Source organism: Apium graveolens, chromosome 1 (genome assembly GCF_009905375.1).
Source record: "Apium graveolens cultivar Ventura chromosome 1, ASM990537v1, whole genome shotgun sequence".
Taxonomy (NCBI): domain Eukaryota; kingdom Viridiplantae; phylum Streptophyta; class Magnoliopsida; order Apiales; family Apiaceae; genus Apium; species Apium graveolens.
In genome coordinates, this window is record NC_133647.1 from 96,055,301 (window position 1) to 96,071,239 (window position 15,939).

Sequence of the window (15,939 nt, forward strand, 5' to 3'; positions counted from 1 at the left end):
ATGTGATCGAGTTGGAACCAGTAGAAATCCAACCAGATTTGTCCTATGTGGAACAACCAGTGCGAATTTTGGATCGAAAAGAAAGGACGCTTAGAAATAAAGTTGTACATCTAGTTAGAGTGTTGTGGAGAAATCCACTAGTCGAGGAATCGACCTGGGAATTAGAAAGCGAAATGAAAGAAAAGTATCCCCATCTATTTGCTTAGATTAGATTCTGGGGACAGAATCCTTTTAAGGAGGGTAGATTGTAACGACCGAGAATTTTGCGTCGTAATTAAGAAAGTTAAGTATGTGTTATGTGATGAGATTATGTGATTAAGTGGTGATTATTTATCTGTATACTAGAGTTAATGAGCGTGGATAAAAACGTTCCAATTTAAAGAGTCAGCTTAAAAGTCAAGCTGTGGTTTCGGGCCGTCAGGTAGAACGGAACCCGTCCTAGTATGAAAATTAAATAATATAAAATGTGAATTATATGTGAAGTAAATGAATGAAGTATTTCGTCTTAAGAGACGTGTTGATTGGCAAAGGTAATGAGAAGCGTATTCGAAACGCTGAGCGTCGGGCCGTCAGGCTGAACGTGACCCAGTACGCGTAAAAAGAGAATAAAGATTAAAGAGGGATAGATTCTATGATCAGACCTGAGTCGTTATGTGACTATATGTGTGTGATTGCTTGACTGTGTGCATGATTATATGTTCTGTGTTAATTTCTGTGAATTTTAAAGGAATTATGTGATTTACATAAGGGTTTATTTAACCTTCGTGCATTTTTATAAAATCATCTGAGATGGATAAAAACATGGGATTCGTTCTGTTATCTTCGTAGAGGTCTTAGAGACTTTTTAAAAATGATAAGTAAATTTAATTGTGGGTCTTTGCATTTTTAAATTGATTTTATGTGGAAAAGGTATTTATTAAAGCGAGTTTGCGAAATTCATATAAAATCAACCGCTCGCTCAAATTCTTATTATGAGTAATGGATGAAAAGCTAATTTCGAGACCTACGTGTTAAAATTGTCATTTTCAATAATTCTCGACTTTCCGACAGAGAAATATTTTTATTTTGAATTTTGTTACATTTGAGTAAAAAGAGAAACAAAATGCAAATTAAAAAGGGAGTTATTAGATTACCATTTTGCCCTTGTGTTGGTGGAGTATAAATTACTCCTTCCTCCCCATTTTCTTCTTTCTTTTCCGTGCACTCACTCTTTTCTCTCCTCTTTTTCTTTCACTCTCTCTCTCTCACTCGAACAACTCTCTCTCGGCTCTCTCTTCAATTTCTCTCGGTATACCTCCTTTTTCCTTGATCAAACTTATCAATCATCCCTAATTCTTCTTGATAAACACTTATGTGTAGGTAGAAGTATGTGCATGTGTGTATTGGTGCTTGCATGCCGAAGTGTGTGTGTGTTTTTGGGTTCGGTTTTGAGCCAAGAACCCAGGGCTTGCTTGATTAGTTCGTATCCTATGATTATTGTGCTGAAATCAGTTTGCATGTGGTGTTGATGCATTTCTTTTGAGAAATCGGGGGTTTCGTGGTTGGACACCCTCGAATGAGGGCACCACCGTGAAGCCACCGCCACCGGTGATGAACTCCGGTGAACCGGTGGTGAGCTATGATGTTAAAAACTGAGCTCTAGAACCTTAAGATCACTTATTTATGTTTGCATGTGGTGTTTTGATTAAAAGGCCGAATGGCCCTTACTATTTTAAGGAAATCAAGTTGATTATATTGAAATGCATGAGTCATTGATTTGATGTTGAAATATAGGTGGATTTGTGATTCAAGAATTAAGAATATCAAGTTGCATGATTGTTTTTTTTGAAAAAGGCCGAATGGTTTTAATCTTTAAGGTTGTTTGATTTGAATTAACTTGTTTAAAATGATGAGGGATTGTTATTAGATTAAAAAGGAATGAAAATATTGTTGCATGCTAAGTTTAGGTTCGAATTTTTGTGTTAATAAGAAAGGAAATTGATTTTTGTTGGATAATCTTGGTAAACACTAAGTATAAATGGACTAAAAGTGATTGCATGTAAGTTTTAAAAAGGATCAAGATGTGCATGTCAATGATTTGTCCTTGGGATGTGAATTTGAGTTATTGCCGAATGAAATTGAGTTAAAATAGATTAATTTGATGAATGAATGGATGTATGTTGTAATTTAGATAAAAATCAATTGTGTTAAGGAACTTAGTTGGCTTACGTGATAAAGATAAAGTGTTTGATATTGTGCTAAGTTAACATTGAATTGCATGTGAGCATGTATGTATGTTTTGGTTCGAATGGTTGTTGATCAAGAAAATGGTGCTAGTTTAAATGTGGAATCATGTTAGAATTAAAGTTGTATGGTGTAATTTTGAGAAATTTGATTGTATATGTATAATTATGGTTCGGATTTCTATGATTAAAAGAAAGGAGAGTGGTTCTTTAAAGGTTGTTAATTGAGATACGTGTTTATTTGAATTAAAGTGAGTATTTGATTGATTTTATGGTGGGTATTTGCAATAAGGTCGAATAGACCATAAGAAATAATGGTCAAAACTTGATTATGGTAATTGAAAGAAAGATTGAGTGTTATAGGTGAAAATCTTTGATTTTGCTTGATGTTTTGATTCGAATTAAGGAATAAAAGAAAAGGGAATTAAGTCGATTGATAAAAGTGATAGTATGCACGTAAATGTTTGGTTGAAAATGTGTCTAGTACTCGTAAAAGAGTAGTGTTAGTGTGATTTGAGAAATAGCCTAGGTCAAGCGAGTACGCTTTGATTGCTAGGTATATAAGGATATAAAAACTACGAGAAAGAATTGTGCTATGTGCTATGTGCTGTGTGCTTATTTGTATACGCTATACTCGTATAGTTCGAGTCAAAAATATAATCGAGTTATCGTATAGAGTGATCATTCCGGGAACGAGAGTTGGAAATCTAATTAAGATTTCTGGTTTTATTGTAGATTCGGAGCATGAGGGCATTCGGGCTAGGAAAGGGAAAAGTATATTAGGTGGCGGTAGTTCAACCCTCAGGAAAGCAATTTCAGGCAAGTAACTCTGATTACTTGTGTAAATGATTATAAAGGAAATGTTGTTCATACCATGTAGAGTATTGAACTGTTAAAGTATGAAACCCTTGCTTTATGAAACCCTGATATTGATTTGAAGTACCCTTTGTTCTTGATAACCTGTTATTGATAATCCTATTGATTTCACCCGTTGATAATCTGCCTTTCTGTTCAAGTTTCCTATAATGCCATGATCATATTGAACCTTTAATTATCTTGGTTAACTCTGTTTAATGATACCCTGTTTCTCTTGATCGCCCTAATGATCCCTAAAGTATTTCTGATCCTTCAAATTTAGTACCTTATTAACCTTGATACAGAATTCTTGAGAATTGTTCCTTGCGTATCTTTGATTCACTCCCAGAACTTTGTTTCTTTAAAAATCTGAATTAAGAATGAGTTTCGACTTGAAAGAGTCCGAATGATTTCAAAGGCTTGGTAATGATAAAATGAATTTTAGAAAACCTATTGTTTTCCAACTCAAGGTTTTCCAAATGAATTCCTGATGGATTGGATTGAGACGTAAGAGGCTAGTGGGACTAGTCCGGTCATGGTAAGAGGCTAGTGGGACTAGTCCAATTTAAAGCTGAAATTATGCCGAATGGTACCTTAAAGACCGGAATGGAGGTCGATACGGGCTTATCACCCGTATATAATGAAATGGAAAGATAAGTGATCCAATCAAGGGTTCTAAATGATTATTTAAGAAAAGGAACTGAAACTTTTATTCAGTAAATTGATTTTTGGAAATGAAAATGGTTTATACTGTTTTGAAAAGAGTTGATTATGTTATTGTGGAGCTTAAAGCTCAGAACCCTGATTCCTGAAATTGTTGATCATATGAATGATTCTACATCTTGAAATACTGTTGCTTTCCTCTACCGAAAGATCTATTTTGATCCTTTAATGATTTGTGTTGAATGTCGGCTTTCATCTTGTTTCGAGCCTTGTTTCTTGAAAGCCCAACTATTCTTCGGATACCTTTCCTTATCTCAAAGAAAACAAAAATGAATATACGGAAATCTGCCACCTAGTTTAGCTAAAATAGAATGCCCTAGTTTGTTCAAAGCATATTGAGAATTGTTATTGTAGAACTGTTATTTAGTTACTTGCTGAGTTTTATACTCATTGTTTTGTCTTAATCTAACCATGGCAGTTAAGCAATAAGATGGCCAGGCTTAGGCGCACTGCTCGTAAGAGCGTACCTGGTGGTCCCTACCGTGTTGAGGGCTTCCAGTTGCCAGAGCAGGTAGAACAGGTTATGAGTGAGCTCGCGCCTAGTAAAGAGGTGTTTAAAGATACAATGGGTTATCTGTCGGTTCCCAGCCGGAATCGATATTGATTATTTAATAATATTTTTGGGTTTATAAGTTATATTTGGTGATTGGTAGTTGTAATCTTGTCTCATACTTTATCCTGTTGATCCTGTTAGTAGTTAATCGGGGTTTATGCATATTTAATTAGTAGATTAGAGGTGTGTGAGTCCTCATTTCCTAAACCCGAGATTGAGGTCGTCACACTAAAGGTATCTATACAAGATATTGATGGCTTCTGCTCGCAGTGTCGACACTTCTTTCTAGCTTGTTGCTCACTGCAAGATATTGATTGCTCCTGCTGCTATTGTATATTGACAATCCTCTCTTCCGTTGATTTGGTAAACATCAACCAAGTCTAGCTGGCAAAAAGGTAGACAGCTCGTATCAGTGCTGTGCATGAATACAGATCAACTACGGATAAATTAGGAAAAGCGTTGCAAAATCTATCTGCGAGCATTTATAACTCGGCTGAGAATTCCTGGGTTCTGTCTTGAGTTGAAGTTGGAAATCATAATTTCTGTTTCATTTTGACAAAAAAGGAAGTCATTATTTTTATTATTTTGCAGAAATTTGAAAATTATTTCCTCGGGACTTCATGTCTAGATTAGGAAAATTGCTGTCAGACTGAAGTTCAAACTTAGTTGGAGTTGGAATTTGTTGATGCTGTAACGGTAGGTATGTAAGTGTATGCAAAGTTTGCACTGTAAGAGGATGTGGATGTATGCGGAATTAATATACGCAAGCGAATTTTTGGATCAAAATGATGTGATTACAAGAGTATCGTACAAGAAGAAAACTTCCCTGTTAATGTATTACGTTAGGTTTGTGATATTACCCAGGATATTTCAAAGTTGTGTTATTCACTTCTCAATGACGATTATCTGTCTTAGCCATCCTACTTAATTAGGTTTGAATCCCTTTAAGAGCAAATTGTTCACCATCTTCTTGTAAACTTTGTAGGTGCTGGTAACTAGACCAAGTTGGCTTGCTCTGTGATATGTGCTCAACTGAACTGATGTTTGTTAGCGAAGCAACTACCTTTGACATTGTTGGTCTCGTAGAGGTTGGCGACTGAGTGCACATTAAAGCAAGTTCTATGATCTTCTTGACCGTTTCTGTACTGTATTCATCGGGATTTAAGGTCTCATCAACCAAATCCAAATGCATGCCATCTGCGTACAACTTCCACGCCTAGGACATCAACATACCACTTAATTTTTGAAAAAAATGACCAGTAAACCGTCGCATATGTGGTAATTATTAACATGAACATGCTTACATGTGCAAGTAAGGGATCGGTGACGGAGTCGGTCTTCATATTAACGCTTTGTCCCCCGCTTATGATTTCAAGGACGACGACTCCATAGGCATAGGTATCAACTTTCTCTGACAGGTGTCCATGAATTGCATACTCTGGTGCTGTGTAACCCCTGTTTATGTATTTCAACTTCAATAAGAATTTCACTAATTTGCATGATGGAAGAGTAAAGTAAGAAGTGTCGAATGATTGTTGGTGTATTTACAAAGTCCCAGCAAATCCTGTGGTAAAATGACTTTGATCCTCAGCTATAAGTCTTGCTAATCCAAAATCAGCAATTTTGGGGTGATAATCAACATCTAGTAGAATATTGCTGGATTTTATATCTCGATGTATGATACTTGTGTGGAACTCTTCATGAAGATAGGCAAGGCCCCTAGCTATGCCAAAGATTATGTCGAAACGTTGTTTCCAGCTAAGAGTGCCCCGTTCCTCACCTGTGAAAAATGACATCTACATTGTGTTACCTCTTATAGGCGTTGAGGTTGTAGTAGTCGATATCTGAGGGAAACTTACCATATAAAAATTTGTCAAGGCTTCCATTCTCCATATATTCGAAGACAAGAAGTAGCTCTGGTCCTTTGCGACTATAGCCTAGTAGCCGAATGATGTTTCTGTGATTAACCTCACTTGTAAGCTTAATTTCACTCTCAAAATTTTCCTTCACTTTGCTTGAACTTGTAGCAAGTTTCTTCACTGCAACTACATGTCCTTTCTCCAATACGCCCTATTCATACAAGACATTTTATACCATTAACAAAGAGAGAACTCATTGTCGAATAAATTGTAAAAAAGAATTGAGTGGGTCACACCTTGTATACATCTCCAAAACCTCCTTCCCCTACTTTGTATTCTTCACAAAAATTCTTTGTTGCTGACTTTAAATCTTTGTAGTCGTAGTTTATTAGTCCTGATATGACACCTGATATACAGGATAACATAGAGATGAAATGAATCATAGTTTTGATGGATTTGCAACATGAAATTGGTTGTAGCTAATGTGTAAGTTACTAATAGGATTGAATTTAAGTGCATTAGGTTTCCTTATAACTTCAGTACCTCTTTTAGCTGTCTTTCTAAATAGCCGATACCATAACATCAACGCAAGTATGAGCAGGAAAATACATACACCGCCAACTACGCATAGGCTGATTCTCGACTTGGTGCTTGAACTTGCTGAAATATGTATACACAACAATTTAGATGGTCAATAGATAAAACGTTAAACAAACATGTAATTCTGTGAGTACCCCATTTTCAACTGAATTATCGTAATTCAATTAGCAACTCAAGTTTTGCTTTTACCTCGCAAAAAGGGTGTGATGTCAGTTGTAGCATTTTTAGGAAAAAATGGCACGTCAGAGTATCTGAGGAAACAACCAGCATCAACAGAACTTCCTCCTGCCTGAGGAGGGCAATTTTGTATGTTTCTATTTGCAACACTTAAGCAGTTTCTACAAACGCGCTGGCTTACTGTTTGAGCACATTGTGCTACAGCATATATTGTTGAATCGGTACCAGAAGCATGTATTCGTCTTGTTGCTGCTGCGAAGAAACCATTTGTTTTGGGTGTTGCAATTTCAAGATCCCTTAATAATCCTTTTACTACAGGATCAATTAGATTTTCCTTGATCGAACTTTGATTAGGGCTACATTTCCATGTATTTCCTGGAAGAGTAGCGACCTTGTAGAAATCCTCTCCCTCGTACCTTAACCCGAGAATGCAAGTATACAGTGGTTATATTTATGCACAGAAGATCAACCATTTGACGATAAATTATGCAAGTTTAGTAGTGTGTAACAAAAAATGTAAAAATTTCTAGGAAATTTACACTTTAGACTGTGTACCATCTAACGGAAAAGTTCTTGCTTCCCTATTGTATTTTTGTAATTAAATGCGCCTAAAGCTTTGACAAATTTCACCTAGATGGTCTTATGGATACTGATACAACAAATATAAGTGAACACAATGGATCTCAAGGAGCAATTACCATACGTCTCCTAACACACATAAATGAAGCAGTCTGATAATGTTGTGCTTACCTTAGATAGCAGCCTTCAAATATAACCCGAGCAGTACCATCTGACAAGCAGTTGAGTGATAAAGACACAGCAGCATCAAAGCAAGCCAAACAATCAGCATCCGATAGGTAGTCTCTGCACTGAACCAGAGCATAAACTCCATATTGCTCCGCAGTGGCAAACTTTGTGTTGTTCTTCAATAACTGTCCTCTGAGATCCTTAAATGTGTTGTTCCGATTACTCAAGTAACCGGACACGTCTGTAGAGATAGACGGACTGCAATCTCGGTCTAGTAAATTAGTTTGAGGGTCTGAAATCACAGCTTTTATCAACCAGATAAGAAGTAGCGGCCATAAGAAAACATCCTTCATTCTTGATATGCAGAAAAATCACCGACTATCTTAGATCACAGTACTTAGATAACACCATGCAAAGTACCTACTGTTGGATATGTTAATGTTAAGAGTTTCAAAGTAGTGGTCAATTATCTTCTTTATTTTTTTCATGCAGCAATAATTTATTTATTTTATCAATTGATCCTTAATATATAGTGTTCTTTCAAGTAATGAGCTTTACATTCAAAAACTTGGCATTTGCTTCTTATTATGACTTGAGAGATTTAAAAGACACTTTTTCTGTATATTTCAATATATTTGGATAAACGAAGCAGTAGATTGGTCTTGTTTTTTTTGCTGTCTCTTTGGTATACTTGTAAATATATTTGTTTTGAACTAACTTCAGATTTTTTTATGGAATTTTAGAGAAAGATAACCGGGGCTCATAACCTGCCAACCTGGTCTAAATCAAAGTCAAAGTCTTTCTTGTTTGGACAGACCTTGACAGTGCTGGTTTAGGTCGTTACTGGCATTAAAATTTGATGTGCTACTTCACAAAGAAAAACAAGAAACAGAGAAAGTTGATGGTGGCATTGTGGAAAATTCACAAATATACAATCTTGTATTTGGAAAATAAGGGGATGCATTTTCATTTTCTGACAAAGACATTCACTATTTTTGACAGATTGTAATCCACGATATGACCTCATGATTTCAGTATACATTGATGTACTCAGTACACCGACATGTACTCGCTTGAGGTCAAGAGAATCTGTATCTTTTTATGTATTTCAAGAATATATTTGCAGTTAAAACTTTCAATTTCTTGCGAAATAAAAATAAGTAAGTTTAATATAATAATAGATGAGATCATAGGGAACATATTTCTTTGGTGCTAAGATAACAGAAAGAAAGTTGTCAAGCTCCATATAAAAGTTTAACAATAAACAAAACTATCAGTTTGAATTTGAAGAGTTTAAAATAAATTTGGTGCATCTTTATGTGTTGGTTGGTGTACTCAGCCTAGGTACACCAGACCATGGTGATGGTATATACACTGCCAATTATATATCAAATAAAATGGATGGTTAACAAGGGGTTTGCGACGAGTCCTACGCCCAAGGCAAAACGTGGGGACAATGGTCACCTGATGGCCCATAAAAAATAAATTCTATGACATTGAATATTGATATGACCCACTATTACAGACCCTGGGCTAGCTTGTTTGGCCTGACAGAGTCCAATCAGATGGAGCTGCACGTCACTCACGGTTGATTGAGAATGGAATTTGACAGAGATAAACAACTACCTGCATTTCCAAACTCAACTGCCACAATATTCAATCACCACTGCTTTAAGGCTTGAAGCATCCGAAACGCGTCAACAAGCACCACCTCTGATAGCCTTCAATTTATGGACCTCCCAAGAGATACTTGGCAAAGTTGTCTCACTCAACAAGTGTAACAAAGACTGTTGTACTGATAGCTCTTAGTTGCTTATGTGCAATGCAATAAAATGTAACCGGAAATAGAACAAGGACAATACAAATTTAAGTATCGACGCCACGGAAGTAGTGTGGCTGAAATGGAATCACTTCTCACAAGCTTAATGCGTTTTAGTCATTTATAAGAGGTTCAAAATATTTTCTTGAGTTCTGTATAAAAATCAGCGACAGACAGAGACAGGGGTATGGCGCCGGTGGCAGAAGGAAGACAATAAGCTCGTTAATATGATAATTCCATATGCTTCTAATGGTACTTATTCAGCATTATCATCTATCAATTACAATAAAATAACAAAATCATGATGTCAAAAAGTAATTGGGTAATTTGCCAACTTCTTGAGCATCCAATAACTAGACCATGGTTGGCTTGCTTAGCGATCTTTGCTCGACGGAACGGTCATTTGTAAGCAAACCAACTACTTCAGACATTGTTGGCCTTAAAGAAGTTGGCGACTGCGTGCACATCAGAGCAAGCTATATGATCTTTGCAACATGTTCCATACTAAATTCATTGGGATTTATAGTCTCATCTACCAAATCCGAATGCATACCATCTTCGTACAACTTCCACGCCTATGACATTACAATTCAAGTCAAGACTTGGAAATAAACGGACAAGAATTAAATATGAAGTAGTTAATGATTTAAATGTGCTTACATCTTCAAGTAATGGACCAGTGACCGGGTCAGTGTTCGAATTGGCGCTTCTTCGCCCGCTTATAATTTCAAGGACGACAATTCCAAAGCTGTAAGTATCAACTTTCTCAGACAAGTGTCCATGGAATGCATACTCTGGTGCTATGTAACCCCTGACATTTTATATATATGTACTAGTCAGTGATACAAATTGCGATACAAATTGCCCTGCTTTATTTCATGGTGAAGTAGAGGAAGAAAAGGCAATTTACAAAGTCCCGGCAAATCTGGTGCTAAGATGACTTTGATCCCCAGCTATAAGTCTTGCTAACCCAAAATCAGCAATTTTAGGTTGCAAATCAACATCGAGAAGAATATTGCTGGACTTAATGTCTCGATGAATGACACGTTTATGAAACTGGTCATGAAGATAGGCAAGGCCCTTAGCTATGCCAAAGATTATGTCAAGCCGTTGTTTCCAGCTGAGTGTCCCCCGTTTTTCACCTGAAATTAGTAATATTTACATTCTATTCTATAGAGTTGCTGTTGATTTAATTAGTGGATAGTTGAGGGCAACATACCATATAAAAATTTGTCAAGGCTTCCGTTGGCCATGTACTCGAATACAAGAAGCAACTCTGATCCTTTGCCACTACAACCTAATAAACGAATGATGTTTCTATGATGAATGTTGCTTATAAGCCTGATTTCAGTTTCAAAATCTGCCTTGGCTTTGCTTGTAGTCATAGCAAGTTTCTTCACTGCAACTACATCTCCATTTTTTATTATGCCCTTTTCAGTTATATTATAAGATTGCATTAGTAATAGACCAATGTAAAGTAGTTGTCGCAAAAAAAGTGCTACAGAATTTGAGGGTATTACCTTGTATACTTCTCCAAAACCTCCTTCCCCTACTTTGTATTCTTCATTAAAATTCTTTGTAGCTGATTTAAGATCTTTGTAATTGTAGGTCATTGGGCCCTGCAGCTTGGTCAACCCTAATATATCATCTGATATGAAAAAATTATGTACATTAAACGAATCCCAAACTAGTATCATGGTATTTGATTCTTCTGAAGTCAATATGAAAGGTATTTTTAATTGCAGCTAATAGAAAGGTAATCAATATGACCAAATTTATTTGCACTTAAATTCTCCAGATAACTGCATTACCTCTTTCAGCCTTCTTTCTATACAACCGATACCATAGGAACAAGGCAAGTACTAGTAGGAAAAGGAGTAAAGCACCAACAATGCATACAATGATAGTTGATTTGCTGCTTGAACTTCCTGCATTTTAAACACCAAGTCAGATAGTTGACTAGAATTCAAATTAGCAATAACTGTAATTCTGTCAGTACCACAATCTTCATTGAAAATCTTGACTTAATAGATTAAGAAGTCAAAGTTGAGTTTTCACCTCCTTGTACATAAGCTGTAATATCGGTTATAACATTGCTAGGAAAAAAAGAAGTGTCAGAGTATCTGAGGAAACAACCAGCATCAACAGAACTTCCTCCTGCTCGAGGAGGGCAACTTCGTATGTTTCCATATGCTACACTTAAGCAATTTCTACAAACACTTTGGCTTACTGTTTGAGCACATTGTGCATAGGCATAAATTGTTGAACCAGTACCAGCACCAGCACCAGCACCAAAAACTTGTTTTGTTGCCGCTGCAAAGAGACCATGCGTCTTGGGTGTTGCAACTTCAAGATCTCTTAACAAACTTTCCACTGCAGGATCAATTAAATTTTCCTCTATTGTACTCCGGTTAGTGCTACATTTCCCTTCATTGCCTGGCAGAGTAGCCACACCATAAAAGTCGTGTGCCTCATACCTTAAATCGTTTGCAAGGATAGTGCACACATCAGAAGTGAATATTTTTATAAAAAGAAGATGAATGATTTCATTACTAATCATGAAAGTTTTGTTTAAAGATAGATATATCATATATTGTTCAAGTTCCTAGGACAACAGGCATGGGATTTATATATTCTCTAGCTCTTTTGCAGATAATTTCTTGCTTTTTCCTAGGAGCCTAAAATAATGGACTAAGTAGAGGCACCTAAATTATAACTAATCAGACCTAGACGAAGATTTTTACGAAGAAACCAGTAGAATGTGTTATATGTATATTAGATCTCCTTTTCATCTACATTTTAGTATTTTGGAGTTTGGACTTTGTTCCCCTTTGTTGCTCCTGAATACACAGAGCTTTTGGTTATTTATTGTAAAAAAATATCAGAACAAGCTTGTGTCACTCTGTTTGAGAATGGCTAAAAAACAGCTAAATATCTAACTGGATACCTTCCCCATTTCCCAGTATGCAAGATGCGAATGAGCCTCCCCTCCCCGCCAGTAGAGAAGCTCAATAACGCCAAATTAAGATGCTTTGATGTTCTAGTGCTTTGCAGCTTAAACGGAAGCTATTCTAGTGACTTTATCTATAATCTCCGGGTTTGTTTATAGCATTAGCATATATTATTATATTTCCTGCTGCTCAGGAAAATTCATGCCATTATTTGAACTTATAGGAGAGTTAATAATTGAGAATGACAGAGAGACCAGTAAAACCTTTATTTAAAACAGGTTGTTGAAAAATAAATTTTGCCAAGTCTTGCATGTTTTTTTAACTACGAGAGGTCTGAACTTCCACTGATACAAGTAAAAAATTGAAGTAATTTTCTGGAACAAAATACAGATTATGCAATCTGATAATGGATCTGCTGACCTGAGAAAGCAGCCTTCAAATATAACACGGGCGCCACCATCTGACGAGCAGTTGAGTGTTAAAGATACAGCAGCATCGAAACAAGCTAAACAATCAACACCTGGGAGGTAGTTCCTGCACTGAGCCATAGCATAAATTCCTGACTGCTGTGCAGTGGCAAAGTGCACGTTGTTCGATAATTGTCTTCTAAGATCATTAAAAGTAAGGTTTCGATTGCCTGAGAAAGCGGATACGTCTGTAGAGATGTACTGACTGCAACCTTTATTTAGTAGATTAGTTTGAGGTTCTGATCTTACAGATTTTGTTATCCATAGGAAAATGACGAAGTGTAGTAGCCATAGCTGAACATTCTTCATGCTGGATGTGCAGATGGACAGTAGTGAAGTGGTTACTTTTTGAGGTAAAAATATTACTAAGCAAAGAATCTAAGACACTGATTAAAATGTAGTATACTAATTTCAACACAAACATTGAAAAATACATATGCAAAACAAGCTGCCATTGACATTGACCATCACTTTCAGGTTGTTAATAGAATGAAGGATCTTAGTTTAAAATTCAGAGAGGACCAGGTAGTGCCTACTACTGGTCAACAGTTTTAAAAACCTTGGAATTCAATTATCACTATTTTTCCTGGTCATAGTAATTAGTGGAAAAAATATAAAGAAAGTGACCTGAAAGATAAGGTCTTGTAGAGATTACGACATAGTTAACCTTATGATGTATTATATTCAAAATTTAATTCTTTTTTTTTAAAAAAATTCTGTATTCAGTGTAAGATGATTAGTTATTACTGAAAATATTCTGTTCATAAGAATAATAATAAAAATATATAGTACTTAAATGTTTACTGTTTGAAATGGAAGACTCTTGATTTAAGCTACGTAGCCAACATAAGAGCTCCCCATAATCTGGGGCCAATTAATTCTTTAGATTTGTTCAATTTTAATCTGCATATGAAGGCCTAAATGTTGCAGATGAACTGGACCTGAGTTTTTGAGCTCACTGTAAGAACATGGATTGTCTATCTTGTAACCAGTTAAATAAAATCACTTCATCTGGACCTCAGTTTTTGAGCTCACTGTAAGAACATGGATTGTCTATCTTGTAACCAGTTAAATAAAATCACTTCATCTGGACCTCAGTTTTTGAGCTCACTGTAAGAACATGGATTGTCTATCTTGTAACCAGTTAAATAAAATCACTTCATCTGATAGTAAATATAAGTATATAGAATCTTGTAGGAAGCACTACCTAGATGATAGATAATCAAATAAATTCCAGTTACAGAGCTTAAATAGTGCGTATAGTTAGTGGACATTGCATTGCAGCTTGCAGTATCAACGCAGTAAATTTGCCTGCAGCATTACAAAAATCATGTGATGCACATATTGAATCAACTGATCATTGTACAAGTTGCAGTGAAAACATAAGAACTAGGCGACATGTTGTGTACTTATTGCAGCGACGCTAGTTTCTTGGCTCACCCCATATATCAGAATTATATTTTTTGACTTAATCGTTGGCAATCAGTAAGGTACGCAGACATCTTATTAAGGCAGATCGAGCCACGAGACACAAAAACAGTCAAACCGAATCTCAAAGCTCACGAACCCTAGTAGTAAGTATAGCAATCAGTATACCTTAGTTTTTAATACTATAATAATCGAATCTCGGAACTCACGAATCCTGGTAGTAAGTATAACAATCAGTATACCTTAGTTTTTAATACTATAATATGTTGAAAAATACTAGGTGTACACAATAATGTACAAAATAATGTCATGTGGTGTGTTTTAATTAGAATGACCCCCTTCATTTATACCAACAAAACCAATTAAAACACATCACATCAAATGCCATATCATTATATACAAATATTTTGTACAAAATTCTGTATACCTAACACTACTCGTGTTGTTGTCTTTCCGCTTCTTTTCCAAACCTATTCTCTACCGCAATTTAAATGCTCTTTATTTATTACAAGTGTATATTTAAGAATATAGACTCTTATTCATCCCTCATTAATTTTCTAATCTCTTTTTTGCTATATATTAAACCAACAAGAATGGCAAAAAGTACCAAAAATGGCGGTAAAAAGACCAGTTTAGCCTTAATAAAAATGTATTTACATAAATTTCCACTAATGTAATTTCATAGTTTTTTAAAACTTTGTAATTTCTTAGTTAAAACGGGTTTTATTTCGTATAACTAATTCACTTAATTACCTTAGTTAAGGTACTCGCTTCCGGGAATCTCAATCATTCTTCATTCACTTCAAACCCTCAATTCTTCATTCACTTTGAACCCTCAAATTTTGTCTTGTAGGTATGAATTATTTTTATACATATGTGATCATGGTATGTTATATAATCATTTCAATTTATACAATTGCGACTCATTGTCATTGGTACAGACTTTGATTGATTTTAGCATATCATTGTAGTTGATATAGAGCTAGCAGCCCAACACCGATTTTGCTTACATGTGGTATTATATTGGCACTATTCATTGTTATTATTACCATAAAATTTCTTATAGGTACGGGGGTTTCGGCAATTGATTTTTAGATGATAAGTTTATATCTTGATTTTTATTAAACCAATCTTTTAAAATAGTCTTGTTTAGAGCAAGTCCAACAGTCTCCTAACTCAATTTTTAAATATAACATAAAATATTTGCTCTTAGTAAGTTAAGATATGAGTAAGTATGTATGGCTTCAACAATATTACTTAAATTTGTTACTTATATATTATTTTATTATTAAAAATACATTGAATCAATTAAAATATAATGTGAAAGAGAGAGAAATGGATAGTGGTCCCTATTATATATTATAAAATAATGTTTAGAAGATTCTTAAAAAGATGTTGCTAGTTCTTAAAAACAAAGAGACCGTTGGAGCATACATTTTGTCCATATCCTTAAATTTTAACTTCAGAGCTTTAATAAGTAGTTTATTGGACTTACCCTTAAAGTATTTACAACAGACTCTTAGCTCACTTTTTAAAAA

At 35.3% G+C, this 15,939-nt stretch overlaps 2 protein-coding genes across 2 annotated transcripts; both read right to left on the reverse strand.

Moving 5' to 3' along the window:
• Positions 1-5,098: 5,098 nt before the first annotated feature.
• LOC141665141 (cysteine-rich receptor-like protein kinase 2) lies at positions 5,099-8,409 on the reverse strand. The gene is made up of 8 exons (XM_074471125.1): positions 7,740-8,409; positions 7,002-7,405; positions 6,756-6,872; positions 6,509-6,618; positions 6,213-6,423; positions 5,902-6,133; positions 5,658-5,808; positions 5,099-5,569 (listed from the first exon to the last, which is right to left on the reverse strand). Exons 1-8 carry the CDS (start codon positions 8,087-8,089, stop codon positions 5,282-5,284), a joined length of 1,863 nt encoding a protein of 620 aa, XP_074327226.1. The 5' UTR covers positions 8,090-8,409; the 3' UTR covers positions 5,099-5,281.
• An 809-nt stretch (positions 8,410-9,218) lies between these two features.
• Positions 9,219-13,393, reverse strand: LOC141665149 (cysteine-rich receptor-like protein kinase 2). The gene is made up of 8 exons (XM_074471135.1): positions 12,927-13,393; positions 11,614-12,032; positions 11,367-11,483; positions 11,076-11,203; positions 10,775-10,985; positions 10,466-10,697; positions 10,216-10,366; positions 9,219-10,130 (listed from the first exon to the last, which is right to left on the reverse strand). The coding sequence occupies exons 1-8, from the start codon at positions 13,280-13,282 to the stop codon at positions 10,032-10,034; spliced, it is 1,713 nt and encodes a 570-aa protein (XP_074327236.1). The 5' UTR covers positions 13,283-13,393; the 3' UTR covers positions 9,219-10,031.
• Positions 13,394-15,939: the final 2,546 nt, after the last annotated feature.